The 24,908-nt window shown below is 44.7% G+C and overlaps 1 protein-coding gene across 2 annotated transcripts in view; it reads right to left on the reverse strand.

Moving 5' to 3' along the window:
- The window catches only part of LOC149332721 (retinol dehydrogenase 11-like), a 76,363-nt gene that overhangs the window by 10,367 nt on the left and 41,088 nt on the right, over window positions 1-24,908 (reverse strand). The window contains exons 2-5 of one of the 2 annotated variants that reach the window (XM_089558297.1): window positions 22,540-22,747; window positions 19,758-19,994; window positions 12,201-12,293; window positions 8,156-8,341 (exon numbers count right to left, since the gene is read on the reverse strand). In XM_089558297.1, the coding sequence (XP_089414423.1) occupies window positions 8,156-8,341; window positions 12,201-12,293; window positions 19,758-19,994; window positions 22,540-22,747 (724 nt within the window). Of the gene's footprint in view, window positions 1-8,149; window positions 8,342-12,200; window positions 12,294-19,757; window positions 19,995-22,539; window positions 22,748-24,908 lie in introns of both variants that reach the window. The other variant, XM_089558296.1, reaches the window with a different exon arrangement.

A 24,908-nucleotide genomic window follows, 5' to 3' on the forward strand; every position in this document is an offset into this window, starting at 1 on the left:
AAACTTTATAGACAGAAGTCTATAGACGCTCTATACACTGTCTAAAACTTTTTTCTGTAATGGCGATAGCATCACCGGGTAGCAACAGTGTCCACTGCAGATGTATGCAATGCAGGAGCATAACCGAAAAGCCATAGCTGGCAGAAGAGCTCGCAGAAATGAAAGAAACTTGAAGTTCCAACTCATCACAACCTGCACAAGAAAATGCAATGTGGGTTCGATCTCTCCGGGACACGGACTGTGAGCTCAAAATAAAGCTTCTATACGAAGGGCATCCGGAATTCAGCAAGTGGGTAAGCAGAGCCAGAGGTTACAATAGAAAGCACTGACGTATGTGCATTTGTTGTACGAAGGCGACTGTTAACGGCGAAGGTTGCACATTTGGAAACTCGCGGCAACTTTGGAGAACTTACTCAGACAAATTAGGCAAGAACACACTAGCTGTCAGGTTTCAATACTCCTAAGGTAGCAGCGCTGTTGTGTCGTCTTCTCGTCTCGTGTTCCCGTCTGCGTTCTGCGCTGCTACATGAGGATGAAAAACAAACGAGCCCAATCCGCTGCTCTGGCTAATTAGGTTTCAGTAAGTGTCGCCTTTTCTACCTTGGATGAGGCCAGTGAGAATACTATCCAGATGGGAATTCAGCTGTGTGCTGTCTTCTGAGAAGACCAAGGTTATAAAGCTACGAGGTCACTTTTGCAGTGTGGATGTAGGGCGGGAAGACTTTGCGAGTTTATTCCGCTCCCATTCTCTCTTGAGGGTGCTTTCTGGTTTGTGGTGTTTTATGTTTTTGATATCGTTAAATTGTTTTCTGTTATATAACCTATAAGGCCGTGAATTAAGGAATTAAGGCAGAAAGATCAAAATCTGACTTGCAAAGAGGCGGGTCAGAGTAATTAAGCTGGAGACTGCCTAGGCAGATTAACTCCACAGAACGAAGCTGCTATAGACAGCATCTATGTCGATGCCGACGAGAAGACAAGGTAAAGAACTGGAAGTAGTACGAAGTGGCAGGTAGGAGACAAGATGGACGGTTAATTGTGAAGACACAATTACAGCGTTGCTACACTGGCTCTGCAAAAGGCACTGAAAGGAATCCATTTTGACCTCAAATAGATGAATGCGTTGGTGACGGAGGATTGTTGTAATGCTGCTGACAGATTTAGCTGTCACCCTGGCAGATGCGGAAAAGACACTAACTTGGCAGACATTCGGATGAGGCACAAAAATTATGCTGGATATTGTGTCTGTTGTTCGCTTAAAACAGGCAACAGAAAAGAAACAGACAAAAGGAAGAAACACACAGGCGTGGACGAGGCTGCACTGACAACTGAATGCGTATTAGGAACGCCGCATAATATAGACCGGAAGAGTGAACACATCGAACGAGTTTTTATCATTATTTGTTTGCACCGCTGCGCAGGAAATTCACTTCTTTCCTCGATAGGAACACTGAAGGCGCGCTGACGCTTTGTTCTCCGGATTCACGGATTGCCAAGGCTTCCTAAGTTTTTGTTTTATTTCTATTTCAGTTTTGCTCCGGACGAACTAGTGCGCTAGTTGGTTGCACATCTATTTGTTTACAGCGAACAATAAAAGAACAAGGGCCGGCAGAGTAGACACCACAAAGCGCTCACTTCAACTAGTTTATCGCCACATAAGGCGTCTGCACAGTCAACCTTTGTGACGCCTACTCTGTCGGTCCTTGTTCTTTTATTGTGGGCTATGATAAAACAGACATAAAAGTAGTTGTAATTTGATGCTGCGCCTACGGGTTCCGGACTATAGCCCCGAGCTTTCATCCGATAAGTTTTCCTACTGGTCGCATGCTTTTTTTTTTTTTTTTGCGCGCTGCTGCGTGAACAGCGTGCATAAAGACAGGCTCTAGAGCGCTTAAAAATGGATCAAGACATTTTAGAGTTCCGTGAAAAACACCGCGATCCGACGAACATTGCAGACTAATGAAACATTTTATTCGCAGGTAAAAATCGATAGTTCCCTTTGACTGGAGCAATAGCAAAGCCTGTCACCAAAAGAACCCTGGCTTTTGTGACAATATACGATTCACTTATACTGCTTTAATGAGCGTCGTTCCGAGCGCTGCTTCGGATGGCTGTGCTTCCCAATAAAGCGACTGATTTCAATCTTCCCTGCAAGTGACTGCACTACAAAACCTAGATATCAAAAGCGCCTTCTACTTTGCATACAAAAAGGACCGAGTACGCGGATTCGGTACTGATTTCAAGGTCGGCAAATAAATCTCTCGACAGAAGAAAGAAGGGAAGGTATATAACGTGCGTCGGAATTCGCTTGTGCATTTGAAAGAGGGAAAACCTTTGAATGCGGGGGTTCTTTCTACGGAAGAAATGAAAACTGCAGATACACCAGCCGGCAAAAGTTCAGGAAACGCAAATTAGCGGGAAAAAAAACGATTTCATCGCTGTGTTTACGCGCAGCCTGCAGTAGACACATACTGCCTAGTTTTGAGTGGGTAAATTATAGAGTGCGGCAAAACATCTCAGGCGATGAGCCCTGAAAGCGATGGGAGTTGAAATGTCTCGAAAATGTCGGCTCCCACGAATTTTTGTCAGCGGCTGTTCACCAGCGAAACGGTCGGCGCTATTGTAGATGCAGAAATGCATTCGGACCGGCTGCACGTGCGATTCGGGACCGGTTATCGTGGTCTTCAAGTCAGCTATGGCACTTATCATCGTAGAACGGATTACCACCCCTTCCATACAGTCTTCTATTCATGGAAGCTCTCATAGAAACCCATGTATTCCATCGAGTATATCTTCTGCTTTTATGTCTGCTACTTCTCCCACGAGCATGACCTACTTTCCTCATGCTATAGTGAGCGAACCGGACAATTTTGAAGCCGTCTTTTAGGAAACGACTGGAGCCCAACTGCCACCAGATGCACCAAGGCAGCGATGCTTACTAACGCGACTAATGACAAAAGTCTACTTCCGTCACTTCCTCTCACAAAAGAACACATAACCCACCTGCCACAATAGTCAGGAGGCAACCTGCTTGGCTTTGCAGATGACAATGAATTTAATTCAAATAAATTCAATGAAGTTGCCACCTGTACAACGTGGCGCTGTGCATAAGATCATTGGTCGAGAGGCAGCCTGCCGAAGAACTGTCTATGTAAAAGTGAGCCTTACGGGATCTCGGGAAGAGCAACCTGCGTCTCACAAGCCCCACTGGTCACTTCGTCTGGAACAACTACGTGTACCTGCCGGAGCAATGGCGCACTGTGCCAGGAGTGGTTTGAGTACTCCCTATGATCTATAAATCTATGAAAGATAATAAGTCCTTGTGCCAGAGCGATCATTGATAAGCGATTGATAAGGATAAGGAGCATTGATAAGGATATTGATAAGCGTCGTCCAAGTTTTTACAGCGTCAAACTCCAAGACAAAAAAAAAATGTGAGCCAGTCAAGAGCGCTCGTGAAGAGGGGACCTTCATCTTATCTATTTGCTGTTCAGTTCTTGATTGAAGCTATTTCATGAATCCGGTTCTTGAGAAGGCATATGCTTGGGCTTGAGCAGAGCATGCAATGCGAAGCAAAGATAACTGCTGGTCCTTAAGTGTAACAGAGTGGATTCGATTCCAAGAGAAGGTAGTCGTAGCAGGGGGCGGCAGAAAGTGAAGTATACGCGAATGAGATTAAGTAGTCTGCGGGGATACAGTGGCCGCTGCTGGCAAAGGACAGGGTTAATTGGAGAGACATGGCAGAGGCCTTTGCACAGCAGTAGGCGTAGTGAGGTTGATGATGATGATTCCTAGGGACTGATGTTGAACCTTCCACTTCGACCACCCCTTCGTATTCCAGTCCGTAGGGAAACCTTTGCCTCGCTGGCTACCGAGATAAAGATATCTCTTAATTTCAGTCTCTGCCGCGTACGTATTCACCCCGACTTTTCTGACCTCCACAACACATTATTCTACGTACCTGCGTTCGGAGCAAACATTGAGCTTCCAACACGAGCTCACACCGATTTTCGGTGCGTGCTTCCCACCGCAAACTCTGCGCCTCTGCCCACGCCCACTTCCGTAGCCATTCGTTTCTGGCCAGTGAGTGCTTTCACGGCGCGTCCACCCGTCCCATACCCTGTGATTTCCCAATCTTCCACTCGTTAAAACGCGTGCGCACACAAGCGCTACAACTGCTCTCCAACTCCGACATAGTCTGTTGGACTCCTCTGCACCTTGTAAACACGTCTAAGACGACGGATCGCTTTTGTTTGCACTTCCACTCGTGTGCCGACACAATCAGAAATGAAGCTTCACGGCCTCTGCTTCGCTCGTTTATTTGCTAGTCTTGTCCACTACCTATGAATTTGTGCGTGTGCTTTGGAAGTAGGCCGTGCATGTGTATAGAGCGCCGTGTGTTGATAGAATACCATGTTCAGTGACGTCCTTGTATCCATTCGTAGGCACGCATTCTAACGATGAATACGCTATATTGATCGCTGAGAATGAAGCGTTGCGGACGTCAAGAGTTTATTTACAGAAAAAGGAATAAAAAAAAAATAACTTCGAAGTTCGTGCTTCATCGTTGTTTGGTGCTCGCGTACGTATCCGTTTCTAGAGTTCCTCTTGAAGCGCGATGTAGAACATGATGAAGTCTGTGTTAAGTTATGCTGGCCAGCGGGTTTCTTGCTAACTAACTTAGTGAGGCTTTTATAGTATACTGGACGTGGCTAAGTTCGGAAGGACTAACCATGAGAATCTCACTCCCTATTGAGAGATTTAACGTCCTTGTTAAAAGTAATAAAAGGTGTCTTTACTGTGCAGCCGGAAGCAAACTTGAAGGCCCTTCAATTTATGACTAGTGTGTGCGTCGTAACTCCATACACGGACTTAGGTCATACCCCTGCGACATGCCGGTGCCCTTCAGTTATTGCTCACTTTTTGTCGGAGCTGCCCCGTAGACGTGATGGGAACACTTTGGCGAATGAATGAATGAAATGAATGGAACTCATTGCCATCCAGCATTGTCGGCCATACTGAATTATCATCTTTCCAAACAGCTTTACTAACATTTCTGAACACGGAAAATGCGCCATAGAGTGCTAGATTACTTACCGTGTTATGACGACCGTAACTTTTTGGCGGTCCTTTTTTGCTTTGCGTACATTATGCCATTTCTTGTGTGCTGAACAGCTCCGGAGCCTCTTTTGTGTGCCATTGTATTTGTAGTTATTTGTTTTGCCTTAATTATTACTCACTTGTTTGAACGTGTTGAATTTTTCTGTTTCAATGTGTTATGCTGCACTTAACCAAATGTTACCCAAACTCTCGCTTCTGTATATTGACTATCATTTATTATGAGTTGATTGGTTATGAGTGCGCTTTCTTTTAATCATCCCCCCCCCCCCCCCCCCCCCCGTATGTAATGCCCTCTTCTGGGTCTTTAGGGTAAATAAATAAATAAATAAATAATAGCTGCGAAGCTGTCGATACCGCACTCCGAGAGGTACAAAATTCGGAGGTTAGCTGACTGTTTCGCCACGCCGCGGCATTAACGCGAGCTGCACAGCGCCGCTTAAGACACGCGCTTGGTAGAGGAGTTAAAGTTCCGTGAAGCCATCAGCGGCGCTTCAAACTGTTGATTACGAGCTGGCGACAGCATTTTCCGAGATTTCGATTATGAGTTTCGTTGCTGCTATGAGAGCAGAATTATGGGCATCAATACCAGTAATCGCAAGTTAGCCGCCTGTCACGTTCTATTCTTCCGCCACTAGGTCATTCTCTCTCTTTCTTACGTCACGGATGACGTCAGCGCAATATTTATGAATGTTCGAAGAAGTGCGCCATGTGGTGGCAGCCAAGGAATCTATCAGCGCTTTTCCCGAATCCCTTGTGATGAACAACATGGATTGCAGTATTAAAATGAAAGCAGATGGATTAAAAAATAATGAATAAACTAAAGTAGTGTTTCATTTTCGTAGCCAGAAGGAATCAGATATCGTTTTCGCCACGCTTTCTTTAAAAAAGAGCGCTCATAATTTCTTAATGAATACGCAGACACAATTATTTTCGAAACAGAAACACTAATTACGCGCCTCTAGCTCATTTGAATTCTTTGAGCAATACTTTGCCTTCCAAGTCCTGTTGCCGTCTTCTAAGACTTCGCAAATAGCTTGGCTGTTTTTTTCTTCGCTTCAAGCTGAAGAAATTGCCTCGTTCCTCCCGTCTCCATAATTAATTGGCATTAATAATGTACAACGAAATCCGCACTGTTCTATAATTCCGTTTGCTCTGCTCTTTAGCTCATTCGTGATTAAACCTGCAGGCTCTTTGCTCTCTGCTTCGTCCTGGCTGCTTCTCATTTTAAGTTACTTTCTATTTTTGTTTGTGTTATATGCTTTAATGTAATAAAAAGAAAAAAAAGTGTTCTGCTCTTTGACACGAAACGGGAATGGTCCCGACTTCTGTTAACAGGCACACCGGACTCAACAATCCAATTAGTATGCGTGGCTTGCTCCTGAAGTTAGTGTAGAAATAAAGTCTCATTATTTCTCTCGGCTTTAAGTGATCTCAAAACTGGCGTAACACCGTCAGCGTAAAACTACTTATGCTGGGAAAAAGAGCTACATCCCGAAACGGCTGGATGGTTTGCAGGAAAAGCTTGAATTTTGGTACGTAATAAGGCTTGACAATGTTTTTCGCCATGCAAACCAGTCGCTTATTTTTCTTTCGTATGTCTCCATCGTTCTTGCTTCAGTGGCATACATGTCTGTTTCACGTCTCTGCTATCATGCTCCATGCTGACTCTCACGCTAAATAAAGCGACAGGAATTGCAGACAAGCCTCACTAAACGGTCCGGCGATTCTGTGAAGTGGCCTACGTATTTCTGACAAAAGGACTGTACGTTCCGAACATCGTCCTCTTAGTGACACGTGCACGAAAATACACAAATGACATCCCTATAGTAGCACGCTAATGTGGCGATATTTTTACCAATGAGTGTCACATTAAAGCTATTCATTCCTTTATTGAATTATTCGGTTGTTTCCTGAAATGAATGGTTAATCCATTTTCCTGAAAACAGCTTAACAGCTGAAGACAGAACAATGATAGGCACAAATCGGGCGTTGAACTCTCAAGCGCATTTTACTAACCGTGGTGCTCGTTTACGCGCATGTGTGGCCAGAATCAGAGAACAAAAGAATAAACACAGTAAAAAGAAACAAACAACTAAACAACACAGAACGCAATATGATGTGGTCCACTGATGCCTTGGAATGCGAGCACCCCAACTGGTTATTATTTTGTCTGATTAACGCACGGGCATCTACAGTCTCTTCTGCAACATGCACCACAGCCAACAAAACCCAGCTTTGAGAATATAGCATTGATCCTGTGTCTATAGATATTTTATCAGGATTTTCGTCTGGGTAAGTTGGTGCATTACTAATTGACGGAAAGCACAGCGCGTAATAACGTCGACAAGAAGGAGCACACAAGATAGGATGGGCGCTGACTACCAACTCTAATTTTTCACAAAAGCAGCGCGATAAATACCACCGCACCACGTGGTCCTGTTCGAATGGTATTTCTGGTGCTGGTTTCGTGAAAAATAAACAGTTGGTAGTTCAACGCCCGTCCTGTCTTGTGTGTCCCCTCTTGTTCACGTTCTTTCGCGCTATGTTTTCCCTCAATTGGATCCCTGCCACAGTGGCTCAGTGGTTACGCCGCTCCGCTGCTGACCCGAAAGACGCCGGTTCGATCCCGGCCGCGGCGGCCGAATTTCGATGAAGGCGAAATTCTAGAGGCCCGTGTGCTGTGCGATGTCAGTGCACGTTAAAGAACCCCAGGTGATCGAAATTTCCGGAGCCCTTCACTACGGCGTCTCTCATAGCCTGAGTCGCTTTGGGACGTTAAACCCCAATAAACCAAACCAAACCTTATTTATAACGGCAAATTAAAAACACTTGCCAGACAAAAAAAAAAGCAAGTACTCGTTTTCTTCAAATTTCTCCTCGTTTTTTGTTTCTTTTCGGAACCATGGATTGACAAGAACTCACCCAACTCATTTCGCTCTAGGACACATGAACAGTTACTTTTACAGCGGAATTACTTTTACGGCGCTACCCGTTACCTGTAACGTAAATCATCAAGGAATCAACGTACTCCTACCGGTTCCTAGCAGCCTCCGCGCGAGCTCCTTGGTGAAGAGCACGTTGGCCAGCTTGGTGTCGCTGTACACCTGCATGGGTACGCGGTACTCGGTGTAGTCCAGCCGAACCGGGTCGATGCGGCCAAAGTGGTGAAGCAGTGACGAGAGCGTGATGATGCGACTTGGCGCGCTCGCCTTCAGCTTGCCTGCATGAAAGTGACGCTCACGTAACCGACACGCAATACGCTTAGATCCTGTACAGATAAATAGAAAACTACTAAACCAGCGAAAAGTATATATTGCCAACTTTATAGTTATCACTAGACATTGCACTAAAAATTAATAATCGTTTCATCACCGCCGCTGCGGCTCAGTGGTTATGTCGCTCGGATGCTGACCTGGAAGACGCGGGTTCGATCCCGGCCGCGGCGGTCGCATTTCGATCGAGGCGAAATGCTAGAGGCTTGTGTACTCTGATTTGTCAGGGCACGTTGAAGAACTCCAGGTGGTCGAAATTTCCGGAGGCCACCACTATGGTGCCCGTCATAGCCTACGTAACTTTGGGATGTCAAACCCCCTAAACCAAACTTAAACCAATCCTTTGACCAACGGTCCCGCGAAATTAAGTCTCCTTTAGTCAAACTTCCTATTGCGAGAGAGAATAAACAAGTTACAGCAGCAGGCACCACTTCCGAGGCACTCCGTAAAACTTCGCAACGTGCATTTCATTTCTTGATCTTCAAAAGCGATCCTATTTCCTGGGCTTGAAATGGCCGTACCATTCTGTCTAGGAGGGATTTCAAATGTAGCCGGCATCGCTGACTTCGTGTCGCTTCGAAAAAAAGGTTCAAAAGTCGCGTGCACAATCGCGGACGCCGTGCCGCAAAAGGGTTTGTAAGAACAGTTGTGATTATGTTAGGTAACGTTTTCGGCATTGCGGTGTACAAGATTAAAAAAAAAAAAAACAGACGACATTACAACTATGGCGCGCCACTCTGACCGCAGCATGGGAATGTTCTTCGGAAGTAGGTCACGCTCAGTACGGGTCCAGCAGAACGAAATTGGGGCAGAAAATCAACTGCCTCCAAATTGTGTTACTGTGTTTGGATGGTGTACGATGACATATGACTGCTTGAGAAGTGCGGCAAAGTTCTTCATTGCAGACGACATAAATTTTAGCGAAACACCCTAAGCGACTGTAGGCATGATACTAATCGAAAGTGCCCTTCAACCATAAACCCTGCTTAATCTTGCGAGTAAAAGTAAATTAAATAAGAGAAAGCTTCGTCAACGTCTATTGCGGTCACATTAGATCATCACAGTTGAGCGGGATCTCTACAGAACTTTAAAGTCTGTGCCAGCGATTATTAAATCAGCGTACTTTGGCGTCGCTATATCTTCGCGTGAGCGCACTTTGACGCAGTTCCTCTGGAAGACCAGAGGAGACCTGACACACACCGTTGGGAGGAGGAGGGGAGCCAGGGATCGCGGTTTAATTCGAGCCAGCTGAATGGGGATTGCCTCTGACGGAGAAGCGATAAGAAATTTTACGCTCGCTGCCTATTATCGAAAACGGGGCTGCTAAAAAGGGGAGTTGCGGAACTCGTTGCACTGCGAAGCCCAATGCCGAAAAGGAAAACAGAGACATTGAATTCCACGAGGTCTTTGCTAGGGCCGACGTCAGGTTGAAGTTTCCGGCTGAAGAGTTTTATTCCATTGTAGCAGATACTTGGCCCCGGAACAGTTGGAAAAGAAAGATGCCAAACTTTTGCCCTGCTTTTTCTTTTTATTCGCTTTATTTGCCTCTTCTATTTGCGTTTATTTCTGAATCGTCTGAGCGAGTAGTAAAAGGTGGAACAGCTTTAAATGGTCGTAAGAAAAGTGGCTTCGATGCGTCAGCAAAAAATGAAAGCTTCGTTGTGATTTTTACACTTTTTTGTTTTTGATGTGGTTATGCCCCTCTGAGCATTTTCAGCGTAACATAAAATTTTGGAGATCTACAGTTCCTAACAAGGCAGAGTTTTATTTGCTCTTTGCTACCCTTCTCGTCTTGGTAGTCGAATAGCCATGGAAGAGAAAAACCATGCGACGACGGCTGAATTCTGGAACTGTTTGACTGCAAAAAGTTACGTCCCTCACGTTTATATGAGCGACGTAAGTAGGCAATTGCATGTGTAAAAATTTTATTTTCTCCAAGTCATATCATAAAAAGGCGACAGAACTTGTCAGAAGTCGCAGGAGAATAAAAGTATGCCAAATAAAGCAAAACTTGCTGCTGGTGACTTGGGTGGCTGCAGACCAATGAGAAAACCAGGCTGCACGAAACTACTTTCGCTATTGTGATCACAAAATGAACAAGGGAGGGGAAAACCTCAGGTTCCTTGAGCCAACATTTCGACAAGAGGACTTGTCTTCGTCTGGACGAAGACAAGTCCCCTTCTCGAAGCGTTGGCTCAAGCAACCTGAGGTTTTCCCCTCCCTTGTTCATTCTGTGATCGCCAAGGACCATCTACCACACCCTCTCTCTACCATGGACTCGCTATTGTGAGTACGTTTCAGATACCTTACGGCGCTAAATGCAGTTCTGTTTGCTCTCCATTAACGACCATGTTATTTTTTCCTTGCTGTAAATGTCTTCTAAACGACACGTTCAGTCAAGACGTTAGAATGGAAAGAGAACTGAACAGAAAAACTTCATGAGGGCCATTATGCGAATCCTGCGCTTGAAAGCTCTTTCTGGACACGATTCTTGCTGTCAGCCTTTTTCCCCAGTTATAGAAGAGTAAATGAGAGGTGGTTCTGTTCTATTTGAGCGGCGCTGGCTGCCCCTTTTTCATATTTGCATTCTGACGAAAAGCACATCACTTCATGAACGAGAAACATGACGCAGGAGAAGTCTCGTTTCTGAAATGCGCAGTTCGTGTTTGCACTGCGCGTGGCCTATTCGCAAAATAATCACATTTGTACGACTACCGTGGCGAGTCGACGCACACCTATCATTCACTCTTGCAAACACTAAAACACTCTGCACAAATGTGAAAGTTCCACTGAGCTTGTATGAGCTCAACATCATGGTTGAACCATTGCTGTCAGGCGCACATGCGCTTTGCAACAATGACGTTGTTTTCACGAGCGAGACATTGCATGCGGAATATGGGCCATGGCAACAGCATTTTACCAAAGCTGGAATGTGGAAAATGCCCCTGTACTGAAGTTTCTGTGCACGCTTAGATCAAATGCTAAGGTATGTTGTATATATATATATATATATATATACTACCTTCTTGGGTCTGGCGATTATAACGGGAGCAGCGTGAGTAAACAAAACCGTTTTATTTCGACTAGTGTCATCGGATTGGAAACCGGCCCAAGACCGCACTGTGACCGGCAGAAGTTTCCACCAACTCATGAACGAGCCGGCTAACACCCCTCATAGAAGTCCTCCAACCAATGGTTGATTGGTCATGACTTCGGGGAAAATCTACCGCCACCCTATATCCACTCCCTCCTCATCCGTCTTCATTCTCCAGAAGCAGAACCGGCCAGCCTCCACCCAACTCTACCCTCCAAAAGCTCCACCCAGCACCAGCCTACCTACCAGCACTCCTCTGCAGAAGGCCTCCGCCCACTAGAAGCGCTCGCAGCTGGAGAACAAAAAGGCGACGGTGAAATTGAATTCAAATATGCAGTTAGAAAGACAGCAGCACTCCAGATGCAGCGCTCTCCACACTGTAAACAAAAATACACCTATAGGGGAGTAAAAGGGAGTAACCTAAAAAGGGAGTAACAACTTTACTCCCTTTTTAACTCCTTTCTGTTTAGAGTTCAGCCCCCCCCCCCCCCCCCCCCCAGCTCCGGTATAGCGTATACCACTATTACTTCAAATAAAAGCATCCAAATTATCAGCGAGAGTAAATCCAACTGATTTCGCAGAATTGTCCGAATCAGATGTGTGTCGTCCCGTAATTTTGTTTTGGCACATGTGCATGACACTACTTCAGAAAGCAGCGTTCCCGAAAAAAAAAAAACTATCCACAGCTTGTTGCTGATGCGAAGATCACTCACCCAGAAGCATATTGGTGAGTAGGAACGGTCCCAGGTGATTAGTCTGCAGGGTCTGCTCGAATCCATCCACGGTTTCCACACGGTCCGGGAAAGCTGCAAGAAGAAAAAAAAACGCAGTATAGATTTCGTTTGTAGCACACCGCACCACAAAATAAATGATTAAGGGATGACCAATTGACGAGAGGGCTAGATTGTGGCTTCTGGACGACCATGAGAAAGTTTTGGGAAATGTATTTTGGTTTTCACAGTGACTGCCTTAGAATGTTCCGAAGCGTTGAATTTCGATGCCAGCAGCCGAAAAGTCCAGGATTTAGCTGTTCATTATTTCTGTTTATACTTTAGCTGACATTGTCAAGCCGCTAAATGTGAAGGGAGCCAGCAGTTCTCATGTCGAACTGTTCGTTCCTGCAGAGGTCTGATTGCTAGCACCGAATTTAAATCCTGCACACTCGCGTACTTCAAGCGTTCAAAATTATTACGATGCAAATAACTAATATGCTAGCCTTGAAGTTTTAACCTTAAGAAAGCCGCCTAGTTTACAAATTCAAAAATTCATATTGTTGCTATAAAACCATGTTTAACAGCATTTACGGCTGAACGCGTGCGAAAAGAACCTTGAAACAGCGCAGGAAACAGTTACCGAGTGGAAATTGCTACGGAACGAAAAATTGTATGCTATATTAAAAACAAGCGAATGCGTGAGAATATTGCAAATCAGCAGTTTTGATTATTAGCACGCTGCCTGTCTCTTCCTCCAAAAACCTTCAAATCGAAAAGCCGAGAACTGCTCAGAAACCATCGTTAAAAATAAATGCACTAAGTCAGGTAGCAATTTCCAACCGCAGTTTCATTTTAGGACATTGTAGAAACGAACAATTCCCTAGTGACGAGTCAGGACATCATAATTTCAACGTTCACGGCCTCGTAAAGCAGCTGAAACGGCTAATATAATTTGCATACGTTAATTTAATTGTGAATGGCAACGTCAACGACGAAAAGTCGCTGACACAATGAGCGGCGAATCGCTTTTGTCAGTCGAAAGGGGGCTTATTTTTTTTTTCCTTCATTATGTACGCAGACTGTGGCATACACAAACTGCCACACTTCAATATGAGCCCAACTGCGTTAACTTTGTCGAGGTGATAGCAAAAAGCTAGACAAGTCTGGGAAAGACCGCATCTGAAAAAAGTCAAACTGTGTGAAACTTGCCTACAAATGGATGCGCCAACAGAGTGCGCTCGACGCAGTCAAGTTCATAAAAAACAAAATATATTGAGAGTAAGCATAATAGCTTTGTTATGTACGTTGTCAAGGACAGGCTAAAAGCGACTGCGTAAGGAACTCTTATTTGAATAGGTTTTAGGCGCAAAAAACAGACGAGACAATATAGGAAGGTAGCAGGACAGGACCTTCCTATGTGTCTCGTCTGTTTTTTGCGCCTAAAACCTATTCAAATATGAACCAAAACCAACTAGCCCAGCAGCAAGTGCTCTTTGAGTAAGGAGCTCACGCGGGAAGAAGAAAAAAAAAACAGTCTCTTTTTATTCCTAGTCTTTCGCTGGTTATCAAAGAAAATGCAGAGGTGAACTTCAGGGGTAACAGCTTCTTTTCTTTTTCACTGTCAAGACTAATAAGAAAGGGCGGCGAGCACCGCAAAGAACGATCAGGACTAGAGGCACGTGACAAGATAAAAAGATTTTATCTTGCTCTGTTTTGTTTTAGCCGCAAGACCTGCTCTTACCGCATGGAGCCTTATCAACTACACAGCACGGTAGATCGGCGCCGAAAAATAAGGAGATGGTAAACCTTTCTCGACAGGTGTCGAGCGCAGTTCAACAGCCGCCTTCAATGTGCAAGTTTTGAAGCGGCGCAGATTCGCACTGACACACACGTGAGTTTCATCGTACACAAGAAGTTCCGAACACGTTTTGACTGCTTCCTGATTTTTTTTTTTTTGAGTTTCCCTTCAAAGTGCTGTTTTTCACTTTTGTTGAGAAGCTTCACGAAGGTTCACAAAGATAGCGCCGATCATGAAAATTCCGGAAATTGTTCGCAGTTTCTAGAAGTGTTGCAACGGCCTACATTTACTCGGAGAGCAAGACGACAGCCGCGGACATTGTATTCTTAAGTGGAATTCAAATTCAGTGAAGTATAGCGGCAGTTTGGCGGGTTAAGCGGGCCATTAAACAGTTTTTTGCTGCAGGACTAATCGGTTTTAGACAATGAGAAACTGTGAGTTTTAAGATTAGTTTTCTATCACCGAATAATTAACCTTAACGTGGCATAATAACGCACTTAGCCAATAGCAGTAGTATTCCGGTGATATCAGGAATATCAGACTATACCAAAGCTATGTATACTATGGGCTGTAAGGACTCAATAACAATAGGTACAAAAATAATTTACAACTAATAACATTACTTCACACACGTCCGAAGTATGCGAACTTGCATTGCTCAAGTTCACAAAAACCAGGCTTCAGAAGCAGGAATTTTTTTTTTAATTTCGAGAACTTCTCAGTATAATATTTAAAATTTGGAGATCAATGCCGAAAATTAATGAAAAGACAAAACTGAAAAAAAAACTAATGGTAGACAGGAAAACGATGGCCACCGACCAAGAGAGAGGGGAAATTTTCCAAATGCTCCTACTACGAAATAAGCGTTCGATAAATTTTAAAGTGACACAGAAAGGCATATTTGAACTGAAAAAAGGTGGTCAAAAGAAGATTTGTGCGCCTTTATCGACGTTCAAAAACTTGATCACCATTTACAAGCATCCGTCTTCGGTAACGCAGTTAGAGTGGCTGTAATATTGACATAAGCTTTAAATTTTTAACGTTTCTAATGTTGAAGTTCTCGCATATAAATTTCAAGTTCCCTGGCTCCATGTCTGCAGTGCTCGACGCGGTAATCCTGGAAGCATTTTCCAGGAGTCCTTTTTCGGGCGCGTAAGTTTGATTTGGGCTCGCAAATGAGTTTATTTTGTTCAGCACAGGGTTGGAGAAATTTAAATAACGCAAAGTGCCGGCGCAGGAACTCTTAAACGGAGAATAATTGGTTTTGGGCTATTCCACTAATGGTCGCAAACGACCGCGGGGAGTAGGTTTCCTGTGCGCAGCGCTCAGTCTCCGCAATCGACCCGCGTGCGGAAATCCGTTTAGCCGACGAGTCACGGACCCTATTTGGCGAGCGCCGAGGCTTCGTCTCTTAGAAACGCTGGGAAGAGCGTTATCTTGCGGCTGAGGTCACGTTCGAAAGAGGGCGCAGCAATTCAATCCTTGTTACGTATGATCCTCGTTTAGGACTGACGAACGTTGCTTCTCCTATGAAGGACTGAACGTTAAGTTCATATGTATTCAAAGCGCACATCTACTTCACTCTCTGTTGTTCTTTCTGTCGCTCATGCTACACTGATCGCTAACCGATTGCTGGCTGATTACTGACCGGTTGTTTTACCAGTTTTTGCTGCTTAACGTGTGTAATTAAACTGCGTTTGCTTACGTTCCTATGTGAGCACAGTGAGACGAGGGGTCTCAGCAAGTGATTTCCGCTACGCATGAGACTCGCCTTATCTCTACTGTCCATATTTAGGCTTTTAGGTTAATGCTCAAGTAGTTGCTCTTCGACCCGAGAATTCCAAGAGAAACGTCAATTACACAACGACACTTATTTATAGCTATGTTGAGCATAAAATATGAGTGAAATGTTGTTCTTTTTATGTGTTATAAATTATCTTTGTAAATATCTTGTGCACGACAAAGATTCAGCTAATGAGCCTGCAATTTTTTCTGCTCTAGAAATCTCCTTACTTCAGGACCAGTATTATGTTAGGCCTCTGCCGTATTTCTGGTTGGTTCTAAATGAAGATATACAACCATACGTGCTTCGCAGGAACATCCATAGCTCAGCTAGAACGAAAGTATAGCTCACAAAAGGAACTCCATTGTCTCTGAAGATCCTGTTATCGACCGCCCGCTCACGCACCTCTTTCACGGAAGGGCTCCGGACTTTGTTTACGACCATAGAGGAAGGAAACTCTAGCTAGCTAACTTTCGCCTGATATGTACGTGCCCAGAACCATGATTGCTTTTGCTTCGACGCAATATATATATATATATATATATATATATATATATATATATATATATATATATATATACCTGAGTAATTTGCGATTCGCTGATGACATTGCCTTGCTAAGCCACTCAGGACAAGAACTGCAAAGCATGATCAACCAGTTAGAAAGGCAGAGCAGAACGGTGGGGCTAAGAATTAACATGCAGAAAACCAAAGTAATGTTCAACAGCCTAGCAAGGGAACAGCAGTTCGCAATTGGTAGCGAGGTGCTGGAAGTAGTAAGAGAATATGTCTACTTAGGGCAGGTAGTGACCGCAGATCCGGATCATGAGAGGGAAATAACTAGAAGAATAAGAATGGGGTGGAGCGCATATGGCAGGTTCTCTCAGATCATGAATGGTAGCTTACCAATATCCCTGAAGAGAAAAGTATACAACAGCTGTATCCTACCGGTACTCACCTATGGGGCAGAAACGTGGAGGCTAACAAAGAGGGTTCAGCTTAAGTTAAGAACAACGCAGCGAGCTATGGAAAGGAAAATGATAGGTGTAACGTTAAGAGATCGGAAGAGGGCGGAGTGGGTGAGGGAACAAACGCGGGTTAATGACATCTTAGTTGAAATCAAGAAGAAGAAATGGGCTTGGGCAGGGCATGTAATGCGAAGGCAAGATAACCGCTGGTCCTTAAGGGTAACGGAGTGGATTCCAAGAGAAAGCAAACGTAGCAGGGGACGGCAGAAAGTTAGGTGGGCGGATGAGATTAAGAAGTTTGCTGGGATACAGTGGCGGCAACTGACAAAGGACAGGGTTAATTGGAGAGACATGGGAGAGGCCTTTGCCCTGCAGTGGGTGTAGTCAGGCTGATGATGATATATATATATATATATATATATATATATATATATATATATTGATGTTTCCACTGAGACGTGTCTGTGCTCTTATACACCCGAAATATTCGACGCTGGAGATGGACGCCTTCCCCTCTCTTCGGACTCCTACTCGTGTATCAATGATGCAACTTGTGCAGCGTGGCGTGGTTTGTGGTTGCGCTTTCAGAAAAAGAAAACGAACATCTTCGGTCACGCTAACTGCTCCCCACTCTATTATTTTGAACGGTGAAAAAGAACGAGTAAGGAAAAAAAAACTGAAGGTTATCAATTAATTAATTTTATACTTCAGGCCCTCTCAAGCAGCAGTTCTACCTGGACATGATGTACAGTGATAGATAACTAGGTACAGGTATAAAGCGCAAAAGAGCATACACACTAGGTACCTGTCGAAGTTAGTACAAGCCTATTTCTTGGATGGACACATGCCAAGCGTATAGCTCAGGCGCAGTCGATTAAAACACTGCTGTCAAAGTAGGACAATAAAATTACACAGGACAAGCATTTCGCCAAGAAATCAGCGTCGAGAAATGACAGATTCCCTCTATAGCCATTTTGTGCTGCCTGCTTGGCCAGTTATTATCTCACGTGGTAGAATTATTTTTATGCCTCCAACAATGATTATTTAAAAACACGCCGGCTTTTTTTGCTTCCGTTGCTTGTGTGCAGTTTTGCCCCTTGAAGAATTTTACAGGCAAACTCTTGTAAAGGAGATGAGTGGATCAATTCTTTTTGTGGCATTCCTCGCAACATGAGTTCAGTCATGATTGCTGCTTATAGAAAGAGAGGCTCGATCTCTACGCAAGAAGAAAATAATTCTGAGTGTTATTTGTTCTGTTCACAAGAACTTAAAGTCTTAGGAGCAAAACCCTCGCTAGGTTTTGTGTTCGATTCCCTTCAGAAAAAAGGAGACAGGAAGGTTAAGGAAAAAAACTACGCGGAAACTTAGGATGCGATAGCTTTAGATCTTACATTTGTCGCACCTGCCTCTGCAACTTCTGTGTCTGTCATCGAGTTTCGTGACACTAGACGACCGCAGGTTGCTGCTTACATGAACTGCAATGCAATCTAAGTTGCTATCTAGAAACTAGTTTTCTCACCCCATGGGCAGGTCCTGATGACGTCACAAGGTCACGTGACCTCTCTTGAGCGATCATTAAATTAATTGCCACATGCCTTGATTCGCTGGTTGCTCAGAAACCCGTGTCCAAGCAGTGATCACGCAACAGGGTAGCGTGACCTCTCTATACCAATCAGGGTGGCCCATAACGCCAGCCGGCGTCCGTCCGTTCGCGTTACGAAAAAGCAGGTGGCAATGAAATTAACTCAAAAAAATTTAGTGCAGTATTCAGCTGCCCACAGTAGCACTGCGCATCAGCTAATTAGTCGAGAGACTTACCGCGTCCCAAAGAACTATCTGCGTGAAAATGAGCCTTACGTGAATGCGGGAATAGCAACCTCGTTCTCACAAGCCCCACCTGTAGCTGTGTTAGGAACAGCTACTTGTCGGGACAGTAGCGCATCGCTTAAACGCGGCACTACTGCGCCAGTAGTGGTACGACTGGCCGTGATTTATCAATCTATGAAAGAAAAGAATTGCCCGCGTTGAAGGGATCTGTAACGCTATCGCAGTGAACTCTATAGGATAGCTTAAATGTCGTCGAAGTTTTTTTTATTTCATGACTCAGCGCATCACCTGTTTTTCCCCAACTGTGCCTCTTCCTCACTTCATTCATACAGCGCCGCTGTAAAGTTGAACTTGTTTTTGCTATTTATACTCCTTCTCTATGAATATTATGATATTTCATTTTATGTCCCAATGCTTCTTGCACTGCGCTTAGTTTGTTTAGAAGTTTTTTTTTTTTTCACGAACTTCAAGCTGCCGTCATTTTCGATGGGTACTGACAGCACTCATCTACTGATGTTTTGATGTTTTGCTCTTCAAGGGTATTGTTAACATTCCGTTCATCGCTTACAAGCGACTTACATCTTTAGACCAATGTCATGCAATAATTTTTCGTGATGTAAAGGCCTTAGTCTTTCTCGATATGAGAGCTATAATCTGCTAATTTCTTCATTCATGATTTCTGCATAGGTGTCTTCCCTCTTTCTCTTTTAATATCTTCTTTCCTCACAAAGCAAAGCGGTGAAAGCGCTCCTGAGATTCTTAAGGGACTCGGGGTTTTATTAACACCATCTGTCGGGCTAGTTGCCCTATAATCTATAATCCGTCTAACCGTATAACCGTCTATAATCTTTAAGTTTTCAATGCGCGCCCTCTGTCCCCGTGACATAGCGGTCGCTGGACACTTCCAAAACTCATTTCATTGCGACTCTTTTTCCTTTTTTCCCCTTTCTTCCTCTCACCAAGTGAAGGGTAGCCTACTGGGCATCGCCTGGTTAACCCCCCTGCCTTTCCTTCCATTTCTCTCTCTCTCTCTCTTTCTCTCTCTCTCTATCTCTTTCTGTTCTCCGAGCCCAGCGCAGCCGTCAGTAAACGTCGTCTGGCCAACCTCCACGCGTCTTCTTTCATTCCTCTCTCTCCATCTCTTTCAACAGCACCGCGGCGAGTGGAGTGAACGCGCTCACGGACGATTCCAGCGTTGTTGATGAGCACGTCGAGGCGCTCCTCGTTCCTGACGATGTCGTCGGCGAACTCGCGTATCGACTTGAAGGAGCACAAGTCCAGCTTGCGCACCACCACCTGTCGGCCGGTCTCCTCCAAGATTTCCTTGGCGGCCGCGGCCGCCTTCTCCGGGTTTCGGCAGGCCAGGATGACCCGGGCGTTGCGCCGCGCCAGCTCCTTGGCCGTCTCCTTGCCAATGCCTGCGCCCAAGGACCGGACAGATAGGCACTCTGAACGTTCGCTCTTAATGGGATACAGAAGGTAAGTCAATTTGGCCCCTATCGACAGGTCACCACGTTATCATCGCATAGAGGCTACTTTTAATGAAAATATAGCTTTATTTGTGTGAAATACAAGCCGGAAAATCAAATACTGGTGCCATCACAACAAGCTGACATCGCACAGTACACGGGTCTCTAGAATTTCGCCTCCATAGAAATTCGGCCGCGGCGGTTGAATTTATATGGAGGCGAAATTCTAGAGGCCCGTGTACAGCCGGCCAAATCTTTAGCTGACGTGCGTGATGGCCGGTTTTTCTGCCCTCCTGCATTTTGCGACGAAGCAAACTTGCCGAAAGCTCAATATTAAGCACAGGCTTAGTGAACCTGCGCTTAGATTTGATATTTTCGCATGTTTTCTCCGTCATAAGCTGCAGGAGCACGGAAAACGCAGCCATCACGCACGCCAGCTAAAGATTTGGCCAGCTGTACAGTGCGATGTCAGTCCACGTTAAGAACCCCAGGTGGTCGAAATTTCCGGAGCCCTTCACTACGGCGTCTCTCATAGCCTGAGTCGCTTCGGGACGTTAAACCCCATAAACCAAACCAGCCAAACAACAGGCTGTGTTTTTTAAGGCAGAATGCAGTGACGTCATAGAATTTTTTGTTTGCGGGTCTCTGAGGCTAGGCTACTCTCACATTTTCCTCCAAACGGTAATCACGGAGTCATTTTAGATTTCAGCGTCACGAGTTCGAATCCAGCGAAGGGGAAAAACTGATGCAGCTTTAAATCTCATTTATATGCAGTAAATGCATTTCTTGCTGACAACTCAAATTAAGCAAGAATTGCAGGCTGTTCTGTTCGGAAGCAGAGCGAAGTGCGAAGGTTTTAGCAATGCACGAACAGTTGTCAGATGTCTCCAACAACGGCGCTTACGTTATCTTGCTGTTTGCTGCCCAAGCGAAACAATTCATGTCTTTTTTTAAACAAGTCAATGGGCACAATAGTTTCCTGAGCAAGAGGCGCCCGTGGCAATGACCGTTCGGCATCCATTGTCCTCCCCGCTCTCTTTACTTATCGCCACTGTCGTCATCTTCGATCCGTCCTGCGAAGTTCGAGTGTTTTCCGCTTTCATCCACTTACAAACACCGTCTTCACCGAAAGGAACCACGCAACTGTGTTTTTATTTTACACAACAGCGTTAAGTTTCCTTTCACCGAAGAAACCACCATGGCTTTTTTTTTTTTTTTGCCAAATGTAACCAGGTCGGAAGGTTTGCTTCTCAGTCCTTTAGTGGGGCGCTTATGGTACCTCTAAGCCTCTAAATCTCTGTAAGTCAAGTACAATCATTGTCCTCAACTTTATTTTTTGATATTTGGGAACGTCGTAAGAGCTCCACAATACGAGTTGCGTAGCCGGATTAGATGTGACAGAAACGGTAAATAGTGGTGTTTCGTTTTTCTTCCTAAGCTTCCTTTTTCTTCATTTAATTACAAATACGCCACCACTGCAAACATTTTATAACTGCGCTTGTTTTAAGTTTCCCATGGTTTCTTTTATGTTTCGCCTTGGTTGGGGAATAAAATATCAAGAAACTGTCCACTGCCGGGTTAATGTGTTGTCAGGTTGGGCTTTTAGGCGCCCAGGACAGCTTGCACTCGAGATATGTCACCCCGAACGCGTAAAAACGGTCCTGACAGCTCCGTCGGGCACGGTGTGCGTAAACAAAGAAGAAAAAAAAAACGAGATAGCAGCGCACCCGGCTGAACCGAGAAAAGCTCACATGATTTCGCTTCTGACAAGTACTTAAATGCAGGCAAAGTGCGCGGTGTTTGACAGCTGGCTTTCACGGAAGCTGCGTTGGCGCTGAACGCGCCTTCTTCATTTTTTAAAGCGAAGTTATGGAAACATCTTTCCGAAGAATGAGATGTTTAAAAAGAAAGATGGCAGCGATAAAAACTGTCACAACACCGTGCCAGAAACTCCCAAGTTTGTCAGGATGGTTGTTCAGTTACTTCTCCCCCCCCCCCCCCCCCCCCCCCCCCCCCGGTATGGGCGGACCGAATAAAGATTCCCGGGGAACAGTGAAAGCACGTTTTGACAGGAAGTTGCGTGGATCCATTTTCCTCGTTCTGTTTTTCTTATGTGACAAGAGCGGTGGAGAAGTCAGGCAGCTTAAAAGTTCCCATGGAGAAGAATCTCTTCATTTCTTTTGCACTAGATGTTAACCTATATAGGATACTTCCGGGGCTAACATCATTGCGGCTTTATCTCTTTCGCCATCAAACAATCCTGCCTTGTCTCTCGTGATATCCGATTTTTCTAACATGGTGTAGGAGGCCGCGCGATATACCCGTCAGTTAACGCGTCAATTTGGGCGTGTTGGTTATCCATGAAAACAGCTAGCGCAAGAAACGGAACGACACAAAGATGACACAAGCTTCAAGCTCCATTACGAAATATAAGAAATGCGAGCATGTAATAAATTAAAGCATGTCAACCTCCCCCCTTTCTCTTGTGACGTACCCGCATTGGCGCCTGTGATGAGCACGGTGCGTCCGGTCATGTCCTTGTTGGAGGTGCAGGTTCCGAGCGTGAGTCGGCTGTACACCTTGCACACCAAGCACACCATGGCCAGGATGGTGAGCAACGCCGAAGCAGCCCAGCTCAGCAGCTGGGACAGGGAGGCTTCATGCAGCCGGATGGCCACGGCCTCCACCAGGCCAGGCTCCACCTTCAGTCGGGGTTAGGGGGGATTTATGAACACGTCAAGGTCTCTTCCCTCAGCCTGTGTCTTTTCGCGCTGTTTTGAAATAGATTACCCTTGCAAAAAAATTTTTAGACAGTCTATAGACTGCCCATAGTCGTCTGTCTTAAAGTCTATAGAATCTGTGTAGAGCAATCATAGAGAACAGTCTGTGGGCAATACAGATGCTACAGACAGTCTATAGACAATCTATAGATTTATGACCAGTCAGTTCTAGTAGACTTTTCTCTCTAGACAGTCTATACACTACGAATAGCCGAAAAAAAATCTCTATAGGAAGGCAATGGAGCCCATAAGAAGTCTATAGACTGTCTACAGACCATTTTTATAACGGCGCCACCAACTCGCCCAAGATTCTACATTGGCCAATAGGAAAAAACTTTTCGTTCAGTGTGCAGGCGCCTCAAAAGGTGAACGCAGCTTGGGATAAGTGCGGAAATTGCATAGCAGCGTTTTGTAGTAGCTTTAACGAGCATTGCGGTGAAGGTGCAGGCTGTACAGTGAATAGGCTGCGATGGCCTAAGGTTTGAGCAACCGCCTCGCATGGTGAGCGGTTCGCTCGCCAGCGCAATCGGGTACCCACAGGTTCACTAACGGGTGCAGATTTTCGCCAGACATGCTGCTGCAAAATGCTTCGGAAAAAGGGAAAAGAAAGTGTGTGACACCATTTAGTGAACCAAGAGAAGCTATCCATTGCGCCTTTATGCCAAGCTCTCGAAGTGCATAACAAATAAACTCATCGTCATTATCACATCCGATTTGTTCGTAATGTAGTCTTGGTTCTTTTATTTATTTATTTATTTATTTATTTATTTATTTATTTATTTATTTATTTATTTGTTTATTTATTTATTTATTTATTTATTTATTTATTTATTTATTTATTTATTTATTTATTTATTTATTTATTTATTTATTTATTGTGGTGTGTCCACTAATAGCCATAAGCTTTTTACAGTGGTACACTCACAGCAGTTAATGAGAAAAGAACGATGAAAAGAGCAAAGAAGAGTAATAAATGAGCAATTATAATGATGACAACGATAACATTGGCAATGATTGATAGGAACAGTTAACAGTAAAAGGGTGTCACAGTCCCAATCAGCAAATTTTTCGCCTGAAATATTTCAAGTCCTGAAGAAATAAATCAGGACCACATTAGATGATGAATTACCCTGCCTACGATAATCTCAACATTCAGTGCTGTCAGTTCGTTGTCATCTTTAGGTAAATTGGTATCTTTAGCCCCCTCACTTCACTGGGTCCGTTCACGGAAAAGAAAATTAACGGCGGCAAAATATAACACGCAGTATACAGAAAATAGGAAGATATTCCCTTTTAATTTTCAATCACCTTTTTTTGTTTATGCGCTGGAACGCGAGAAATGTTCCGTGAGGAACTGGACGGACTGTCAACAATTTTCTCGCGGTACAACGACTCAGTCGCCGTCAGCTGCTAGGGAACAAGCCAATACCAACGTTACGCGGTTGTTTGATCGGGGGATCTCCTACTGGTTGCATGCCGTTGAAATGAGTGAAATTATTCGCACTGGACAAAACCGGTTCTTGGCATTACCGGCTGTTGACGACGCAAGAAGCGTGTTCCGTTTACAGGTTACATCTTGCATCGATGTTATACCTTTTAAGTCAGATGACGCGGCGTCCGGTCTGCATAAGGTGGGTGAGAAAAGACAGCCCCTCCATACTTCCACAACCGCATGTAAAGACTAGTTTACCAGTGGCGGATGCGCAACACCTGTAGCAAGAGCATCAATAACTGATATAGCCTCCTGAAAAAGAACTCATTCAAAGCATCTGTTTATTTGAATGCAAGACTCTGGCATCACCCCCCCCCCCCCCCCCCATTTTAAAGAAAGCACTGCGATTTATTTATCGTACCTACGGGAAGCAGGTCTCCGTAACTGATCTGCCAATCAGAGCCGAGATCAATGCCGAGTATCGATCAGAGTCGCATCGCAATGTACACAGGCTAAAAATGCTGTTCAGTATAGTATGTAACAAAGCTAAAATTCCAGAGTTACATGCAATACAGCACAACACGCCGTACACAAAACAAAACATGAAAGGACCGTTTTGTTGCCCATGTGCCAATCTATGAGGCTTATTCA

The sequence above is a fragment of the Amblyomma mixtum genome, chromosome 8 (assembly GCF_055824585.1).
Source record: "Amblyomma mixtum isolate Tamu chromosome 8, ASM5582458v1, whole genome shotgun sequence".
Classification (NCBI taxonomy): domain Eukaryota; kingdom Metazoa; phylum Arthropoda; class Arachnida; order Ixodida; family Ixodidae; genus Amblyomma; species Amblyomma mixtum.